The sequence below is a fragment of the Ambystoma mexicanum genome, chromosome 13 (assembly GCF_040938575.1).
Source record: "Ambystoma mexicanum isolate Mex_15411 chromosome 13, UKY_AmexF1_1, whole genome shotgun sequence".
NCBI classification, from domain to species: Eukaryota; Metazoa; Chordata; class Amphibia; order Caudata; family Ambystomatidae; genus Ambystoma; species Ambystoma mexicanum.
Window position 1 is genome coordinate 402,048,703 of NC_090938.1, and position 20,350 is coordinate 402,069,052.

The 20,350-nt window shown below is 46.2% G+C and overlaps 1 protein-coding gene across 1 annotated transcript in view; it reads right to left on the bottom strand.

The window, feature by feature from the left end:
- RABGGTA (Rab geranylgeranyltransferase subunit alpha) overlaps positions 1 to 20,350 on the bottom strand; it is a 437,416-nt gene that overhangs the window by 256,861 nt on the left and 160,205 nt on the right. Inside the window, exon 5 of the mRNA XM_069633985.1 lies at positions 16,980 to 17,167. Within this exon, the coding sequence (XP_069490086.1) occupies positions 16,980 to 17,167 (188 nt within the window). The remainder of the gene's footprint in view (positions 1 to 16,979; positions 17,168 to 20,350) is intronic.

Here is a 20,350-nt window from a genome sequence, read left to right on the forward strand (position 1 = left end):
GATCCTGCCCACGGATGGAATCGAGGGAGTACAGACGTACAAAAGTATGTACTGAAGCCCAGGTGGCTGCATCACAGATGTTACGAATAGGAACACCCCTCTGTAGGGCAGTAGAGGCAGCCAGACACCTGGTAGAATGGGCCCGCAAGCCGACTGGTGGGTCCTTACCCGCCAAGCGGTAACACTCAGGAATAGACAGAATAATCCAGCGAGACAAAGTCTGTTTCGTCACAGCTTGTCCCAAACGCTTTCCAGCATAACCAATGAAGAGTTGATCGTCCACTATGACCCGGGACATACGTGAAATATAAAAGCTTAACGCTCTCCTAGGATCAAGCCTATGGATCCTCTCCTCTTCCTTACCAGGATGTGGAGGTGGATAAAACGCCGGAAGAACAACCTTCTGGCCTAAATGAAATTCCGACACCACCTTCGGAAGAAAGGAAGGACGAACTCTAAGGAGAACCCTGTCCTTATGAAACACAGTGAAGGGTGGCTTAACTGAAAGTGCCTGTAACTCACTCACTCACTCTGCGAGCAGAAGTAACCGCAACCAAAAATACAGTTTTAAGAGTTAACAGTCCCAAAGGGCATGAATGCAAAGGCTCAAACGGAGCACCCATCAGAAATTTGAGAACAAGGTTCAAATCCCAACCGGGCACCTGGAAAGGTGACGGAGGGAACACATTAGTGAGCCCTTTCAGAAACTGAGAAATTAAAGGAATTTTGAAATAGGAACACTCTTCAGACGAGCGCTTAAATATGGACAGCGCCGCCAGGTAACCTTTAATGGTACCCACTTGCAAGCCCCTATGGGCCAAAAAAGCAAAAAAAGACAGAACCATGGGAATGTCGCATGCAAAAGGATCCACATTCTTAACCCTGCACCAGTCGCAAAACTTATGCCAACGGCAACGGTACAGGGACTTTGTTGCGGGCCTTCTGGCCAAGAGCAATACCTCCATCACGTCTTCAGGGAGGTACCAATCCTGATACCTCCACCTTTCAGAAACTAAGCGTGAAGGTTTAGGGATTTGACCTCTGGATGGAGAACCTGAACCCCATCCCGTGAGAGCAGATCGTCTCGGTAAGGAAGATGACGTGGAGGGCAGATGGACAATTCGAGAAGGTCCGGGTACCACGTCCTCCGGGCCACGCCGGAGCAATGAGGATCCTCCGGGAACCGAACCTCCGTAACCTCTGCAGTACTTGCGGGATGACGGGGACTGGAGGAAACGCGTACAGCAGTGGGAATGACCACGACATCTCCTAAGGCTCCTTTTGGAGGAAATTCCCGCAAGCAGAACCTCTCGCACTTCCGGTTGACACTGGAGGCGAAGAGATCCACTTAAGGGGTCCCCAAAGGGCGAAGATCTCCAGGAGAATCTCCTGAGCCAACTCCCACTCGTGAGAGATCGCGCTCTGCCTGCTCAGAGCGTCCGCCATCTCGTTTTCGTCTCCGGCCAGATGAACTGCCCAGATTGAAACTTCCTGCTGGATTGCCCAGAACCAGAGCTGCATCACCTCCCTGCACAGAGGAAGTGACCCTGCCCCCCCTTTTTGTTGAGGTAGTGCATGGCCACCGTGTTGTCCGTCAGGATCAGGACATTCTTTTCTCGCACAGTCGGCAGAAAAGCCTTCAGGGCTAGCCTAACAGCCCTCAGCTCCAACAGATTGATATTGAGTCTGGACTCCGACGGAGACCAACGACCGCTGACTGTCAACTCGTTGGCATGAGCTCCCCATCCCGTGAGGGATGCGTCCGTCACGATGGTCACCTCTGGCCAGGGCAGCCAAAATGGAGCCCCCTTCATCAGATTGTATTCGACGCCCCACCACAGAAGGTCCTGGGTGACCGAGGATGGCACCAGAACAGGGTCCGACATCCTGCCGGAGGACTGAGACCACTGGAGCTTGAGTGCCCATTGCAAAGATCTCATCCGCAACCTGGCCTCTGGCACCAGAAGAATTCAGGATGCCATGAGGCCGAGCAATCTCAATAACTCGAACGCTGGGAGACTCTGGGCAAGCTGAAACGTGTGCACCATCTGCTGAATGTGATGAGCCCTCACCTGGGGAGGAAAACACTGCCCCAGGGACGTGCCGAGCACTGCTCTGATGTACTGGAGCCTCTGAGTTGGCGTCAAATGGGACTTCTTTAAGTTGAGGGAGAAGCCCAGCTTGTGGAGGGAGTGGCAGGTGACTGACAGATGATCCAGGACTTGCTCGGGAGAGCGCGCCCTGGTCAACCAATTGTCCAGGTAGGGGTAGACGTGAATCCCCCCTTTTCTGAGGTGCGCTGCCACCACTACCATGAGCTTGGTGAAGACCCTCGGGGCGGAGGTCAATCCGAACAGCAGGACCCGAAACTAAAAGTGCGAGTCGCCAACAGCGAACCTCAGGTACTTCTTGTGCTTTGGATGCATCGGCACATGAAAATAAGCGTCCTTGAGGTCGAGAGACACCAACCAGTCCTGAAGTTGAAGGGCCTGGAGGACTTGAGAGAGAGTAACCATCTTGAACCTGTCCTTCCTGAGGAGTTTGTTCAAACCGCGCAAGTCCATGATGGGTCTCAATCCCCGTCTTTCTTGGAAATCAAAAAATGAGGGGAATACCATCCCTTGTTCCTCTCCGCTACAGGCACCAGTTCTATGGCGCCTTTCTCCAGCAGGGATTGAATTTCCTGTGCAAAGAGTGGATCCGGACTCTTCAAAGAGAGATTCCCCGGTGGATTGTCTTGAGGCCTCTGCTGGAAAGGAAGACAGTAGCCGTGGGTTATGATCTTCAGAACTCACACATCTGAAGTAATGGTGCGCCACTCTGCAAGATGCTGCGCCAGCCTTCCCCAACCGGCGAACCATGGGTCATGGCCTCATGACTGAGCTGAAGTGGCTGCGGCGTTGCCTGAGGGCAAAGAGGCAACAGCCCGAGCGGCCTTGGCACCTTGAGTACCTTATTTTCCATCTCTGGCACTCCTACGGTGGCCACTTTGACTGGCAGCTCCTCTCGCTTTACCAAAGGATGAGTAATAACGAAAGGAACCTCCCTTCCATTGCTGTCCCCTAGGATGAAAAGGCAGAGGTTGGCGAACTGCAGCGCCCAACGACTTTGCTGCAGCTTTGGGGGTCTGCAACCTCTCAAGACTCTCGTCAGCCTTGCTGCCAAAAAGATGTTCCCCATCAAAGGGCATGTTGAGGAGCCGGGCCTGCACATCAGGAGCAAACCCTGACTTACGCAACCACGCAAACCTGCGTATTACGGTGCTGGCCGCCATGGACCGGCTGACGCAATCTACAATGTCCAGACCCGACCGAACAGACTCACACATGGCATCCTTGCCATCTTGCACGATAGCAAGAAAACCATCCCGTTCCTCCCCTTTGGGAATATGTTCAGCCTTTAAGAAAATACAGTTCCACAGAGTGTGCATGAAACATGACAAGGCACATAAAGAGTTGGCTGCCCGAAGAGCCATACCCCCTGAAGAAAACACCTCCTTCGTCCAGCCGTCAAAACGTTTGTCGCCCCTATCAGGAGGGATGGTAGGGTACGACGCCTGCTTTGTGGGGGCCATAGCTGCCTGCACCACCAAACTCTCTGGAGTAGGGCGCGTGATCAAGTAGCAGGGGTCGCCACTGGCTGTGCGATATTTCTTCGGCAAGGACTTGCTCACTTCCGGGAGACTCTCCGGAGAAGTCCAAGCCGCAGCCACCCTCCTCTGCAAGGCCAAATGGAATGGCAGCACCAGATAAGTTGGTGGACCTTGGTCAAGGAGATCAGTCAGGTCATCCTGCTGAAAATCCACTGGGGGAGCAGACCACCCCAAGTACTCGGTGACCCTAGACATAAAGCGCCGGTACGAGGAGTCGGCATGAGTGCCAGGCCCAGGTCTACAAAACTCCACCTCCGGAGAGGTGTCCAGTCCACTGGCGTCGTGCAGGGACTGCCGCAGGTCCTCAATTTGGCTATGGCCCGAGAGAATCTCATCTGGCACCGTATCAGGAACCATGCCATCATCAGAGCCCTCCTCCACCTCTGAAATGAGCTCAAGATGGCGGTATGAAGGCACAGAATATGAAACAAAGCCATGCTTGACCTTGGCCAGAGCCTTTATAGGGGGTTCAACCGAGCCCCGGGGTACCCCCATCGAAACAGCCTCGAAAGGCGTCGAGTGAATCGGCGTTGATGCCGAATGCAGTGCCGACAGCATCGACGGCGTCGACACAGGCTTCGAGGCCGGAGCCCCGAGCGTGTCCCTATACAGCCTGGGCGTCGATGGCGTCAACGACTTCTTCGGAGGCGGGGCCTCGAAAAAGACAGTCGACGACTTCGGCGCCACCGGCGTCATCGTCTTCCTCGAAGACACCACAGGTGCACACGGTCTCGAGCGAGTCGAGGACCAGGACCTGGAACGGGCATGACGAGAATGATTCCCCTTGTCCGAGCGGGACCTCTCCCGCGAATCGTGCCGAGCACCCGAGCCCGAAGGCGTGCGAGCGGCGTCTCTCGACCAATCACGACCGACACCACTCGGAGGCGCCGACGTACCAGTGCCCTGCGATTCGAGAATCGCTAACATTTTCCTCCCGAAGGAAGCCCATTCCTCCGGCGTTGCATGCTTGGTGGGATAAGCGACCCGCCAACGGGCGGAGCCCTCGGATGAAGACAGTGAAGGCGGCCGATGACGGCGCTTCCGGGAGTGCCTCGAAGAGGCAGAGGAGTGGTAGGACCGAATCCGGGACCGAGACCACTGGACTTCCAACGACGATGCGGAGAGTCGCCCCTCGAATCGTCCGTCGAAATCCCTGCAGACCTCGACTTGGACACCTTACCTACCGACAACTTCTTGCGCTCCTGCAAGGCTTTGGACGGCAGTCGACACAGTCATCCGTGTCATGGGCCTCCCCAAGGCACCAGAGGCAGGCGTCGTGTGAGTCCATCACCGACATCTTGGACCCACAGTCCCCGCACTTCTTAAAGCCTGGACGCGGGGTGGAAGACGAGGTAGACATCTTCATGAAGAATACACTTCACAATACGAACAGGTTCGAAGAACCGAGAACGAACAGAAACTCCAAAGAGTCGAGGCGCGCCGAGATCCCCGAAGCGAATACGTTCGCAGAAAAAAACAGAACTGAGGCTACGGGAGTCGTGCGTCCTACTTGTAACATCCATTGACGCCGGCCGTCGGAGGAGGTCCTCGAGGGCGGCGTATCAACGTCATCGATGCAGGGCGCAGACGCCGAAGATTTTCCGAAGCAGCACAGCTGTGGCGATTACTGTCATAGATATGGAATACGTCGGAGGACCCAATCCCCTCGAAATAGCCACTTGGAACGTACGAGGGCTGAATAATTACGTAAAGAAGCTGAGAGTGTACGCTTGGTTGAACAGATCAAAAGTGAAGGTGGCAATGCTGCAAGTAACCCACTTGACCAGAGTTAAGCAGTCCAAAATAGCGAAAGAGCAGGGAGGACAAATGTATGGCTCAACCTATTCCAACTGTGCAGAGGAGTGCTAACGTGGGTGACCGCCAATGTCCAGTTTCATATTATAACTTTTACGAACCGTTCACAACGGTGGTCTTTTCTGCGCCAGTGGCGCTTTATGCCATCTGTTCACGGCGTTTCTCCCAAGATGGCGTCGTGGGATCAAATGGAAGGTCTAGATCCCTTTCCATCCATTGACGAAACTCCGCCCAGTGCTTTGATCACGTTACTTAAACCGCCGGAAGGGAAGACTCAGCGCGTTGCTACTGTTGTTGGTGGTCACGCTCTAAGTCTTCGCTTACGGGAATTTCTGGTATTCGTATCCGAATTGGTTCTAAGCTTCCACTGGAAGGGTGTAACGGGTGAATTCTTACTAGCCACATCTCCCTACTGAAGACAAGGTAGGAAATCTCCAGTTGTCATGTTGTGGTGAAGAGAGCCATTGAGTTACCACAGTTACAATTAGCACGAAAAGTTAACAATAACGCAAGAACAAGACAAAGAGGGCAGGCTGATAATAGTGCACAGACTGTTAGAAAACAAAGAAGTGTGCCTGATGAATACATACAGCCCTTATCACGATGCAACAACGTTCTTCAGGACACTCTTACCTCGACTGGCCCCATACAGGTAAGCAACCTACATTTGGGAAGGCAACTTCAGCTGCACACTCAACCCAACATTGGACAGGTCGGACAACAAATACAAAAAGCAAGCACCACTGGCAAAAGCCCTACAGACGATTCTGAATCTGTTGAGACTGGAAGCTGTCTGGCGAATAAAGCACAGGGAAATCAGGGGGTACTTGCACTATAGAGCCACGCATGGAACGCATACATGTATAGACTACATTTCCACTGGCATTGAAACTTTGGGGGACTTCACCAGCATACACTTTAGAGCAAGAACACTCTCAGACCACGCCCAGTTATTGCCGACATGGGAATACACATACAGAAAAGCCCCTATACCAACATGGTGACTAAGAGCGGAAGCGTTATTGAATGGTGAGTTTGAAGAACATATGCAAAACACAATAGAAGACTACTACCACCATAACACAGGCAGCGTAGACAAATCCAGGACCCTATGGGACGCCTTTAATGTAGAGGTTAGAGGAGCGGCGATAGGGAAGACTGAGGGATTAAAAAGGGTCCATCCTGGCAGGACTGGTGAAAATAGAGGAAGAAATAGAAAGGGTGGAAAGACAGGCGGGCATAGCTGGGGAGGAACCGGCCGAACTAATATCATTAAGGTTACAGTGTATTAAGTTTTGGGAGAAGCTGGGGAAATTACGGGAAGTATGTATAGAAACTGCATGCAGACGGTGATAAGCCGGGCAGACTCCTCGCCTGGTTAACCAAGCAGGACACAAAAAAAGAACTGATTAATGCAATAAAAAAAAAAACAGGACCAGGGAAGAGGTGAGGACCCAAGATGCTAGCAACCTGGTATTCACCTGGTATTCTCGCAATTCTACGAGAATCTGTACTCTCGGAACCGAGAGGCAGATACCTCGGACATAAGGGATGCCCTGTCCCAACAGATAGATACTTGGGGCCCTGCTAACAGTAGAAGAATTAGAAGCGGTAATAGTCTTCCGACTGCCAAGAACCTGGGCCCCGACAGGCTGCCCAGAGTTTTACAAAAAATACTAGCAGACGCTGGGTCAACTGCCAGACAGTATGACAGAATCACTAATAAAACCCACCCTGAAGCCAGGGAAGTCCCCTCTAGACTGTGGCTTATATAGGGCAATTTCCATGATCAATCAGGATTGCAAAATCATGACAGCGACCCTGGCTAACAGGCTCAAATGAGTCATACACACAATGGTGCATTCAGACCAGACGGGTTATGTTGTGGGCAGAACACCACATGGAATCTTCGAAGGCTGCACCACGTTATACACCAGACCAACCAAAGACGAGAGGAATGTGTGGTGCCGTCTTTAGATGAAGTCAAAGCCTTTAACTCCGTAAACTGGAACTGGCTATTGCACGTACTTGCGCACTTCGGAGTGGGAGAGGGCTTCCTGCAGTGGATTAGGTTGCTATACAAGGACCCAGGGCGAGAGTTAAAACAGGTGGACACATCTCAGAGGCGTGGAGAATTCAGAGGGGCACAAAGCAGGGCTGCCTGTTGTCGCCAATGCTTTATATACTGGCCTTAGAACCGTTAGCAGTTTTCCTGAGAGCGGAGTATAGTGAGGCCGGTATTAAAATAGATAATATCATCCATCTAGTCTCACTCTACGCAGACAACATGCTCCTATATGTTGCAAACCCACAAGATAACTTACCTCATCTGTTAGAGGTACTGGGAGCATTCGGCCAGCTGTCTGGTATATCCATTAACAAAGAGAAATCCTCCCTTTACTACTTCATAAATATACCCCATGACATATCTGGGACATTCTTTAAACAAGTGAACACAATCGCACGAGAATTTCTGTTGGGAGGGGGGAAGAAATAGACTTGCACTACACACATTGCAAACAGACTGAGTCAGGAGGCATCAAACTGCCTAATTTCTAACGATACTACCTGGCAGGACAGCTGCAATTTGTGGTACAATGGCTGGGGGATGAAACATCTATAGACACATTACTACTGCAGCCGGCACGGCTATCTGAGGGAGATAATATGGATGGAGAAGCCCTTATTCTGAACACTCCCCACACTGGCCAAACTGGGTCTAACACTATGGAAGAAAGCATGGAAAATCCGGGGGACCACGGGCCCCAGCTCGGCGCACATCCCATTAGCGGGACTTGTGAACACCCAATCTGAAGCCCTTGCAGCGTATCGAAGGCATTGGGAAGCCAAAGGACTAGCACAAGTTGGAGACTTATGGAAGAAGGGACAATGGTTGGAATTCCAAACCCTGATAGATTAATACGATGTACACAAAGGCCAATTCATGCTATACAATAGCATGGTAAAAATAATAAAAAAAGGATGGCCAAATCTATCAAGACGACACTGGGACAGGAGAGACACTGGATGCATGGTACTATGTGGCTGAAGGAGGACACAAAGTGTCCAGGCTTTATGAACTACTGCTGAAAAGCCGCAACATGCAGGAACTGCTGGTACGAGGAAAGTGGGAAGCAGAACTCCAAAAAACCTTCACAGATGAAAAATGGGCAAGGGCCCTGGAGGGTACACAAAGAAGGTCTCCAGAAATGCAAGATTTAGGCAGACACAGCTCTATGTCACGCAAAGAGCATACATCACACCCAGCAGAATATCCAAGATGGGGAGTTTTGGGCAAGATTTGGAGCAGTACCCTTTGGGTGCACTACAACAACCTTAGCCACCTGGCAAGAGTAACCCAACCTTTGGTATAAGTCTGTACTACACAGGTTGGTAGTGTGGCTGAGCAGCCAGGCTTATCTCAAGAGGGGTCAATGTGAGCCGTAGGGTGGTTACACAGTGACAAGTATCCAAACAAACACTTACACTCAAGGTTTCTTGATTAAACAATTATTATTTAACAGTCAGTTTGAATAAGCCTTCTTCAGAGGGGGCAATATATCAGTAACACACAAATAGACTCCAAGATACACACTCTTAGTTTCTCTAGATCAGAGCAATACTACAAAGCATGTCAAAGAAACAGGGTTATAGAATAGAACAAGAGATCACACAATTATTCTGAAGTAGGCAAGTACTTTTGAACCCCCAATGCAAAGTAAATTAACCCCTTCCTGGAAGGAAAGGTAAAACACAATGTCATAGGAAAAGAAGAGTTATTCAGGGAGCCAGGCCAGCCAATGTCAATTGAGCAAAAGTCTAGAGGAGCGGGCGCACTTCTTGTAGGTGAATAAAAGTCTTGCACAATGTTTTAGAAGTTTTTGTAGAAAAAGTAGAATCAATGTAGGGCCACAAGCTGGGAAGCTTGAGAGGTAGAAGATGCAAGCAACTCCAGAGAAGCAACCAAGACAAGTCTGAACTGAGATCAAGTAAGGCTACAACAACAAGAGGTAAGTTCTTAGACTGTACAGTACCTTTGGTTAGAAGAAATGGTTTCAGCTGGCTTCTGTTCCTGTGTGGCTCTGCAGATCCTTTCGTTCCTGTGCCTCAGTCGTGGGGACAAGAGGGGGGACTTCTGGGGACTCCCCCGGGAACACATCCAGGCGGTCAGCGACAGAAAAGGACACACTTCTATCCAGCTGCACTTCCTGGTTTCAGCTCCTCGCGTCTCAGCAAACAGCACCACTGCGGTCTCACAGATCCCACTCTGGACTTTCCTCGCATCTGGGCTCCAGCACTCTATTGGGGTGGCTCAGGCTTGGTCCGTCCTGCTTACTGGGAAGTCCGGGGGATCTTCCAGCAGCTCGGGTCCGTCTTAAAAGTGGTGCACTCCGTTTGGTGTTCCGCTCCCTGGCACTTTGGTTCCAGCAGCAGCAGCAGCAGCAGAAGTACAGTCAGCTCCGAGAGGATGTCCAAATTAGTTCACTTTGGAGTTGACTGGTCCCACCAACTCAAAAGGGAGAAGTCGTCCTTGCATGGCTTCTCTAGTCAAAATGAATTCAAAGCTTCAGCACAGCAGAAGGGCTTCACCGGGCAAACCAATGGTCCTGGAGTTGCGCTAGGCATCTCTTCCAATTTCTTCTTCGGATTCCTTAGTCCAGTGGTCGACTCTGCCTTCCAAGCCAAAAAGCCTCGCCTTTTATGCAGGTTTCTCCCATTCATTCCAGCCTAGCTGTCAATCACACAGCAGGCTGGCTGTCCTTGCCGAACACCAGCCGGCTAATCACCTTTGGGTGCATTCCTGTAACCAAGGGGATTAAGCACAGGGAGTTTTGGGCACCTCCCTCACTTCCTGCGCCTGCCAGATATACTGGAGCCTGAGGCAGACTTCACTTGTGAATCCCGCCAAAGGCAAAGCAAACAAAGCGACCAAACCTGGTTTGGCGCCCAGAGTAAATATCAAGAAGGACCTTTCCAGCAAGAAACGGCAAAAAAAGAAGACCGGCCCATTTTGACAAAATGGGCACCCATGGGTGCTTTACTGTAGCTGTGAACGCAGCCCGCAGTAAAAACACAAAAATGGTAGTAAAAAGTAAACAACTGCCACGAGCCATTAATTGTAGTAAGGGTAACATAAAAATGTTACATGAGAAACTAGACAAAGGGGATACTAAGTAACCCCTCCAGCACCCTATGGTAAGATAGTGTGTGCTGGGTCTAGAAAGTTACAAATTGTAAGTAAAGTCAATTTCACTTTACTGCTTTTGGAAACGGTAGTCTATCCAAGAGAAGGTATTTAAACCTTTGGGAAATCTAAGAGACTTCCCTGTGCCACTGCACTGAAGGTGCTGATTGTCACAATGCAGAGATGATGCCTATGGAGGTTGTCAGACTCCAACACCAAAACGAAACGGTGTTAAATGACAGAAAAATACATGAGAGTGGGAAAAATGTCTCATTCTCTTCAGGTTAAAAATTAAAAAGCCCTAGAGTCCAGCAAAAGTGCTGGGGATCTCTAAGGTAGAGAGGAATTAGCACATATCTGAGAATTCTCCCTAACAGGGAGTAAAGTAACCAAAAACTGCCCTCGATGTGCAACGGAAAACACAGACATGCTCCACATGTTCTGGGCCTGCCCAGTAATAACAAATTTGGGACGGCATTAAGGCAAGAGCGGCAGAGGGAGGAATCCATATGCAAGCGTCGTCACCGGAGTCTTACCTTCTAGGACTGTTCCCAAGAGGTGGCAAGCCAAGAACACACTTAGCCAAAATGAAGGAGTTGGAGTATTCTGGCAAAGCGGCGAATAGCGATATCAAGGACATTCAACAGTGGCCCGACTATAGAAGCATGGTGGGCAGACTTAAAGGGATTGACACTGGCGGAAACAGCAGTATGGATCATGGCATTGCAAAGAGGGGCAAGCGAAAGAATGACAAGATACTGGCATGGAACTCACTGGTACAGGAACTGTTTGCACCCGAGGATGGAAACAACACGGACAACCCCGGTGAGTAAGAACATCGTTAGAAAGGGGTCAAGACAGCAGAGCAAGGACGGACGCAATATCAAATAACCCTGACGATGTAGAGACCCACTTGTACATAAGTAACGAGAGATCGGAGCATAGATGATCAGGACCGAGCGCCAAGACATGGAACACTCCCGGCACGATGTGCAGGAACGAACGTTAAGTTCATTATTGTGTGTGGTTTAAATGTTGTGTTCTAAAAAAAAAAAGTTTTTTTTAAAAAAAGAAAAGTAGGTAAACCTTTCACAGAGCTTGTAATTACTTTTTAGAATAGTAGAACCAATTCAGAGGTAAGTAATAAATTAGTAATACTTTTCAGAATGACAGTAGGTGATTCAAAGTTAAGTAACAACTTTATAGCAAAACTATGTAACCTATTCTGTTTCAGGAAAGACACAGTTATGTCACCAACATTAGCAAGCAAGTTATTGGCAACACTGGTAACTTATTCTGTTTTGGAAATAATACAGTTACACTACCTTATATAGCAAGTGAGTACAATACTTATTAGTTACATTTTAAAATAGTGACCATTGAAATCATTTTAACTCTTGGTTTCAAATCCTTATGACAGAAAAAACAACCCCACAAGTTAAGTTACTTAGCAATCGTTTTACAGAGCTTAGGCTTCAAGAGTCCTTCCCTATCTAGTTCTTATTCAGGGTCAAATTGGAGATCCAAAAGGCAGGCACAAGCTGTATAAAAGTCAAGAGTTCCAGTGGAAATCTTCAGTAGCACTTAAGTAACAGTTCTTGTGGAGAAAAGGGTTCAGGGACTTTGGAGAAGGATCCCTGCAGGCGTTCCAGCTTTAGGCCTGGGTGAACTCCCAACTACACGATTTACCACTCCTAGCTACGTAAGAGCGGCAGAATGACTCTAGGAACGTATTACCTAGAGTACCACATTGCCTGAGGAGAGCTGAAGATGAAGCTCGATGCCTTTACACAGTAGCAGCTGTAGACCCAGTCTACTGTTCCTTGGTTGTGGTGACAAAAGGAGAGATTCTGGAAAAGATTTCACAGCAGCAGTCGAGAGAGGAGACTCCCAGCAAAGGAGTCTTCATGCTCCAACGCGGATCTGTGGAGTTGGCGTCTTTTCAGAGACACCAGTGAAGACCGGTTGTAGTTTGATTGATTTGCCTCGCTTGCTCTGTCTTGCAGTCTGATGAGGGGACTTTGAGGAGTGGAATCTTGCTTTTGGAAGTCCAGCAGGAGTCCACTAAAGTTTGTGAGATTCGGTCTTCGGAAGACATTGCACCGCAGGTTGGTCGCAGATCCCAGGGTATTAACGGTTTGCAGCCCAGGAAGGCAGCAGAACGTCGTGGGATGGCTCAAATTGCAGGTCATCTTGGGACTTATTATGCCCACCAGTCCATGGGCAGAAGTCGTACTCTTCGGAGCTTCCTTGTCGATTCGGAAACTAGGTCAACTAATTGATATAGGGGGACTATGCAACAGAAGAGAAAGTTCAGAGAATGTGCTTTCCCGTAGAGTTTACAAATGTTCTATGGGAAATTGAACATCCAAGAGCTCCTTGTTCGTTCAAAGCAAAAATCCATTTACATGAATTTGATGAAGAGTCCCAGAACAAGAACAGAACCCTAAGGAAAGCAATCTCAACAATGAAATCTCTGAAGTTACCATCGGCAGAACACCTAAAGGCCAAAAAAGTCCTCGCAAGCACATACAGGAATTGGTCACAAACCCACAATAATCTGAGAATACAGAAAGACAGCGAAATAATGTTAAATATTCTCCTTTCAAAAAACTCAGGTTTCTGGCAAATAATTAATGACATGAACAGACAGCAATATGAAATACAAAGCAATGTGATCCTGGAAGCAATAGGGGCAGCCTACTTCAAGGAGATTTATCAAGGTCTGGACAATAGCTCTAGATGCTTGGACTTTGGCGAAAATCTAATCAAGGAACTGATGAAACCATCATCCTCTAGAGCTGTGGGCCCCAATGGGCTGACCAATGCAATTCTAAAGCCCGACATCAATCTCTGGAGCAAATACTGAGTTCACTATTTGCAGAGGCCATATGCAAGGAATCTCTCCCATCATCCTGGAAGAGCGCAATTGCAATACCTATACATAAAAAGGGCGACCGAGAAACACCTGCAAATTAATCGGCCAATCACACTATTTGACGCTGAAGGGAAGATATTCGCTGCAGTGATCCTGAGAAACCTCGATGAGTGGATTAGCCAGAATAATATTCAAAGTAAATTCCAAAAAGGTTTTTGCAAAGGGCCTATCCATGTCTCTAAATGGATTAATAGTGTCAGTTATCTCACAGCAATCCTATAGAACGAAAGGGCAAACACTGTATCGAGCATGGCTAGACCTCTCTTGTGCTTTTAATTCGATAAAGAGATCCCGTATGGCAAATACTGGATGCATGGGGAATTCCAAAAGGCCTCTTAGCAATAATACAATCTCTCTACACGGAAATATCCCTGCAAATACAGCTAAATGCTGAAGGCGACCTAACTGGTAAGATCCCAACAACAATCGGAGTGCAGCAGGGATGTATCATCGCAGCATGTCTGTTTAATTTGTACCTTGCTGACCTATCAACTGCACTAGCTCCACATGCACTGGCAAACACAAACATTGGAAATCAATCTATACAGAAGATAGCATATGCGACGATCGGCTCCTTAGACATTACTCGACGTGGCCTATGACTATTATGTGCGTTTGAGTGGTATGCACATGAAAATAACCGAATAATAAATCCAAAAAAGTCGCAAAAACTAACCTTTACAAACAAGGTGATAAAAAGGCAAGCTACAACTGGCTCTTCCAAAATCAATTGAGATGAAGAAAGAACTACTTTTTCTGGGGATTAAAGTGCAGGCCACACAATCACAAGTGAACAAGATCTAGAGTCAAAATAATTTCACTAGGAGCCCAAAAAGAAAAAATTGTATGCAGTCAACTGCAAAAGTTCAATAATGCCTTTGCTTACTGTCTATAGAGCGTAGGTAGTCCCATCACTTGTCTATGGATACAAAACCATCCCAGCGGCACAACTATTCAACTGGGATTGTCTCGAAGGAAAGTTATGGAAAAATGTACTCTGTCTTCCAACAAGCTACCCAATCAGTAGCCTGAAATACAAACAAGTAAAAGGTGTAGTGAGGTATGACCGGGTGTGTGTGGGCGCTAAGGCTAAAAGTTAAGACGTGTAGTACCACTTTAGTATTCTAGACAGTTGCAGATTATGGCACTGCTATGCTATCCCCTGCCTTGCAATAAACTAAGATAACCAGCTGTGTGCCAATATCTATGTGCTTGTCTACAGTAAGACTTTCCTGACAAATATCAAATCAGGTTTAATGCAAAATGTTCCATTTATTGTTGTCAATTTAGGGCAAATAGTTGAAAACAGTTATATCCTCGTGCCCTGACTGTTTCAACTCTTTGCCAAAAATTCACAACAATAAATGGAACATTTGGCACCAAACCTGTATTGATATTTGTTAGGAAAGTCTTACTGTAGACAAGCGCATAGATATTGGCACACAGTTGGTTATCTTAAGATACGAACTAGGCTTGCCCTCTTGACAAACGGCACTCGATTGGAAAATCATTGGTCAGTACGCAATCATAATTATGCCATCAGAAAATTCCTTATACACAGACATACAAAGAACGTAAAAATAGAGGAAATGATTTCCTAAATAAACTGGAAAAATATGTGAGGTCTTTACTGGAGGCATGTGGCCGTACCTTGACGGACCTAGAAGACAACCCAATTGGCATTAAACGAGCATTGGCACGTACAGATTGGATCAAGACCATAGCAAAGTCGAGATCATACAGAATCTTTAAATCTTTGTCGCAGCTTCACAAGCCAAACATTTCCTCACAAAATATCTCACATAGTTCCCTGATCGAGTTATAAGAATGATCTTCCTCAGAGCTTGCCTAAACTTAGTCCAATCGAAGGAAGTCCTGGTGGTGAGAGATCAAGTCCAACAGCCCCCAGAATGTGATCTCTGCAGGGAATAATACAGTGCAATCACTGAAGCATATTTTGACATTGTGCACGGGAACAAGAGAACTAAGAGCAGCTCGATTGGGCTGCTTTGTCGATCATATGGATTGGCTAGATACAGAATCATTTTTGGAACGGTTAATTTCTGGACATGAGACACCGTCAATGACTGAGGTGGTCAAAATCCTAAAAGAGTTGGAATTAATCGAGTAAGATGGAAACAAGAGACTCAAGTAATGTTTGATATGTAGGAGAACACTGACAGTCGAATGTAAGTCACAGTAGACGTGGCGGAAATGTGGTTATAATATGTAAAAGATGAAAGTGTGTAATAAAAGTCAAAATGTTGACTAAATGTACACAATTTTTTTTTAAATGTCAAAAACTGGGTGCAGACACTAGTGGTCACTTCAGCAAGCTTCACCCCTTACTGGAAGGGGCTACAGGAGTCTCTAGTCGTCTTCATCTTCGGTTCTTTGGTTCCAGTGGGCGACTTGTCTTCAGCTTCCACATCCAGGCCATTTATCCAGGAACCCAGACAATCGGCTCTCGTGCTACATTCAAACTTTGGGGGGTGGCTGTCCTTTCAGTAAAGTCAGCCTCCCAGTTGGAACTGGATCCAGGCAGGCATGCCAGAAGACAAAGGGCTGCAGAGTTTAGGACTACTTCACAGTTTCTTGTCTTCAGACACTTGGAGCCTCGGCAGGCTTCACAAGAACTCTGTGCAAGACAAAAGTCAAACTAGGACCTGCCCCACCAAGGACAGCAGAAGAAGGGCCAAGAAAGGACAAGCACACGATAAATGCGAAAAAAGAAAGAAGCCACCATTCTAGATGAATGGTGACCCTTCTGTGCATTACTGCGGCTGTATTGACACCCTGCGAGTACACATTGCACAAACGTCAGTAGAACACGTCCACTGCCACCAGCCATAAAAAGGTATGCTTGCACTAATAGAACTGTTACAGGAGCAGTGACAAAGGTGATACTAGGTAACCCCTCAGCACTCCATCTCACCATAGAAAATATAAAAAGGGATAAAAAGTATCTCTTTGCCCTTGGGAACAGAAGTTCACACAAGGAAAATAAAGGAAAATACAAAGGGAAGCACAAAGAGCTTCAAATAGCACTGCAACCCAAAAGTAAATTGCAGATGCTTTAGGAAATATGGAAGAAAACATGACTCCATAAAAATAAAGCACAAAAGTAATGAACAAGGGTTCCCAAAAACCGATTAAAAGAATGAGTGAGTGGGAAAAAGGCTCCCACTTTCTCGGGAGACAGATAAAACAAGATTCCAGCAAAAAATGCCCAGGGTCTAACAGGTGACAGATTTGGCACAGAAATGAAAAATCTACCTAACAATCATACTTCAGCCTGTGTGGAAAGGTATGCGCACCCTTGCAGAGTTAATCTCACAGTCCCAATCCCAATTCCCTGTAAAAAGAAATGGAGACCTTCAGTGACTCACAATTCCTTTCATCAATATCTAAGAACTTATTGCACAGCTGCAGCTCGCGGACCCAGTCTGCTCCAGGTGTCCGCTCCATCACCCAGGTGCGATGGTGCCAGGTTCCATAGGACTTGGGATTCACTCGCAGACACGACTCTAGGAAGTGCAGTTCCTCCTTGTAAAGCAACTGGAGCGCCTCTTGAGACCTGAGGGTTGAAAGAAGGGGGAGGAGCAAATGAGAAATTAATCAAATTACTTGTGTGCTGAGTTTATATTTCATTGGTACAAATAAAAGAACTGACAAAATGACTGCTGCTCTGCAGGAATACAAGGAGGAGGAGTGGATATATCTCCTACTCAGCCCCAAACTACTATTAAACCAACAGTGATCCGAATCATAAAAGCTGAAAGAAGCACAACCTGGCAGGTATACCTTCTTCACCTCTTCTGGCAACATGGGCCGAGGGCAGCCTTTTCTCTTCAGGAGGGATGTGAGCTAGCAAAGAGACATCCACACAAAAATAGTACTGAGATACCAGAAAATTAAGTGTCGAATTCAGGTTCTTTAAAACAAACAGGAGACTTTCAGGGTTTGAAATGGAGGGGAGCTGGGAGCTATTTAGCTCCTGCATGTAGCACAGAAGAGCCTGGTTATCTTGAGACCCACAGCTACCAGAAGCTACTTTTGACTCCCCAAGCCAACCAATGCTGAAAACACAACTATGTGAATTTAACTCAGGGTTTTGGACAATCTATAAACAATTAAAGCATAACGGTCATTAAAAAAAAAAGTCAACATTATATGTTTGCAATTTATGTAGAAGTGAGATTTTTGGAACACTATGACTAGCTCTGCGTTCCCCATTAGTAACTCCTGGTCATGGGTTAAGGCTGGATACCCAGGAGCCGCTTTTGCATTAATGCTGGATCTCCAGCCTTTGTATTATAGTTTAATAAAAACACACTAATAACCAATGTCCCCTCTAAGCTGTGCGCATGTGCGCTAGCCCAGATTCCCTCTGGGTGCCACTCAGAAATGCTTTAGCAGCGCACACAATCAATTCCTACCTTCTCAAGGCACAAGCAACAGTTTTATGTTGGTTATAATATGAATACAGTTTTAAACAGCGCAATTTCCATAGCCAACGATGCCTTGGCAAAAGGGCCATCCACATTATGCAACAGACATTAAGTACAAAGAAAACTGGGACATAACTCTGCCTAAATTTCAACAATTGCAACAATGTCATGAGGGGTGGATACATCAGACACCCTAAGAAAGGCAAATAAGTTAAACTGAAGAACTTTGCAACTTGTGATACTAAAGAGCTGCCCCTGCAGAATCTTTTATCTGGGCCAAACCTCGAGGAAAGCAAAAGATGGAATGAACATAAAAGTAATATAAGAACGAACATTAGATCACGAGTTGCCCGACATTTTAATGAGAACAGACACCATCTCACAACTTAAAGTGATCATTTTGGAAGTTGTCAAGAAGGCACACAGATGGGGGAACCATGCTAAATGCCTGAACCAGAGAGAAATACATTGGATCGAAGCTCTTAACAACTTAACCCCTGAAGGGATGAAGGAAGAGTTTAGCCTTAGTGAATTCTTGTGACCTCACAAATGCTAAACCATGATGAATAAGAACTGATATGAAGGGCTGTTGACTGGCGGGATACATCGGTGTAACTCTATTTAAAGTCAGTATTTCCATCTAATGAACTATATGAATTTGGAAGAATTAATATATTTGATATGCTTATACTAATTCTCATTTTAATCCAAGTCTTCATTGAAATTCGTATAAGAAATTGCAACTTAAGAAATAAATAAGTTCATTAATCTCAATGATTTCACAGGTTTACCAATAGGTTCATCTTACTACTTCTTTACTAACAAGATTACTGATAGGTCACTGTTAATCATCATCTGTTGGTTATGTAATGCACTATTACTAACACAAAGTGACCCGGGAAGATTGCAAGCATGTGCTTGATAATAGATATCGGGATGACATATTACGAAAGGAAGAACTCTATTTCGAGATCCGTTAGAACAGAATTAGTGGCACTTTTAACATTGGACGCAGTATCCCTCCAACGCTGGGTATAATTGCCAATCATCAAGATTAATTGTTATACAACATATTTGATAACTAGGTTGTTGGACATCCTCAAAGAGGTGCTAATAATATATGCTAAATGGACAACATGTTGATATCTATTGTAAAAACCTCAGAGGGTTATATTCATTGAAAAATTGAAATATGTGAACATTTCTAATTCATTATATTTCAAACACATTATCTATCTGGATAGAACTGAGTATTAGATAACTATATAGCTTCATGGGATAATGTCAGTTTTAAGTAGCCGCATAATCAAAAAATGACGGACCGAAACTCATGAAAACAAACATATGACACCATCACGCAACGGTGTGATGATTTATGACAACAAAAGGTGGCCATTTTGGATGCACACATCTCACGATTCCGAATTTGAGCATTTTGACACACAGAGAGGATGTGTGGAGGTAGGTTAAGGCCTGGAATTATTACTTAACAACTCTGTAGACACTGATCTGAATGTCTAAAGGATTATTTACCCTAACAGAACAACTTATGATTTCGATCTTTTTACAGATTACAGATCGAACCGCATGACCTAGTGGAACAGAATAGACACTCAAGGATGAGTCTTTGTTATTCAGACCACCACTAGGTAAGATTCTAAATACAGTATTGGGACCTATAGTTGAGTAAGGATTGCATATAGGTGAAGAGACTGTTTTCCCACCTGTTTTACAGGAGGAAACTGGAAGTAAACCTTAGGAAAGTGGAAGAACCAAAGCCATAGAATTTAGCCACCGTTTGTCACAAGACAACAGGATCTTTCCACCACAACTGACAGGTATACAAACATTTGATCGAAATATCTCATTAACTATGAGCTAATTTTACATTATCAACATTTTTTTAGCTTCTTTTTGATTTTTTAAATAGGATTGATATAGTTCCTTCCTTTTAATGATCACAACTCTCCTGTCTGTAGGCAAGTGGATTGACCCAAGGAAATTTGAACACAAGAAAGTTGTGAATATTTGAACAACATTCCCGGTTAACACAGTTTCATCCAGGTGACTATTGATCTCTAAGGATACATGACAGACAGATCTGTTAACTTTGCAATAGATTGATTACTAATATATAATTAATCCTAGAATAGAAAAGAATTACTATGAATCAGCAGCTCCCGAAGAAGGGAACATTTTCCCGAAACGCGTAGAGCAGAAGTGCATGAAATTGGGAAACCACAGTTACCATGAATCTGGCAATTAGAAACATTGTGTAGGATTAATTTGGGATTCATTATACCAACTAC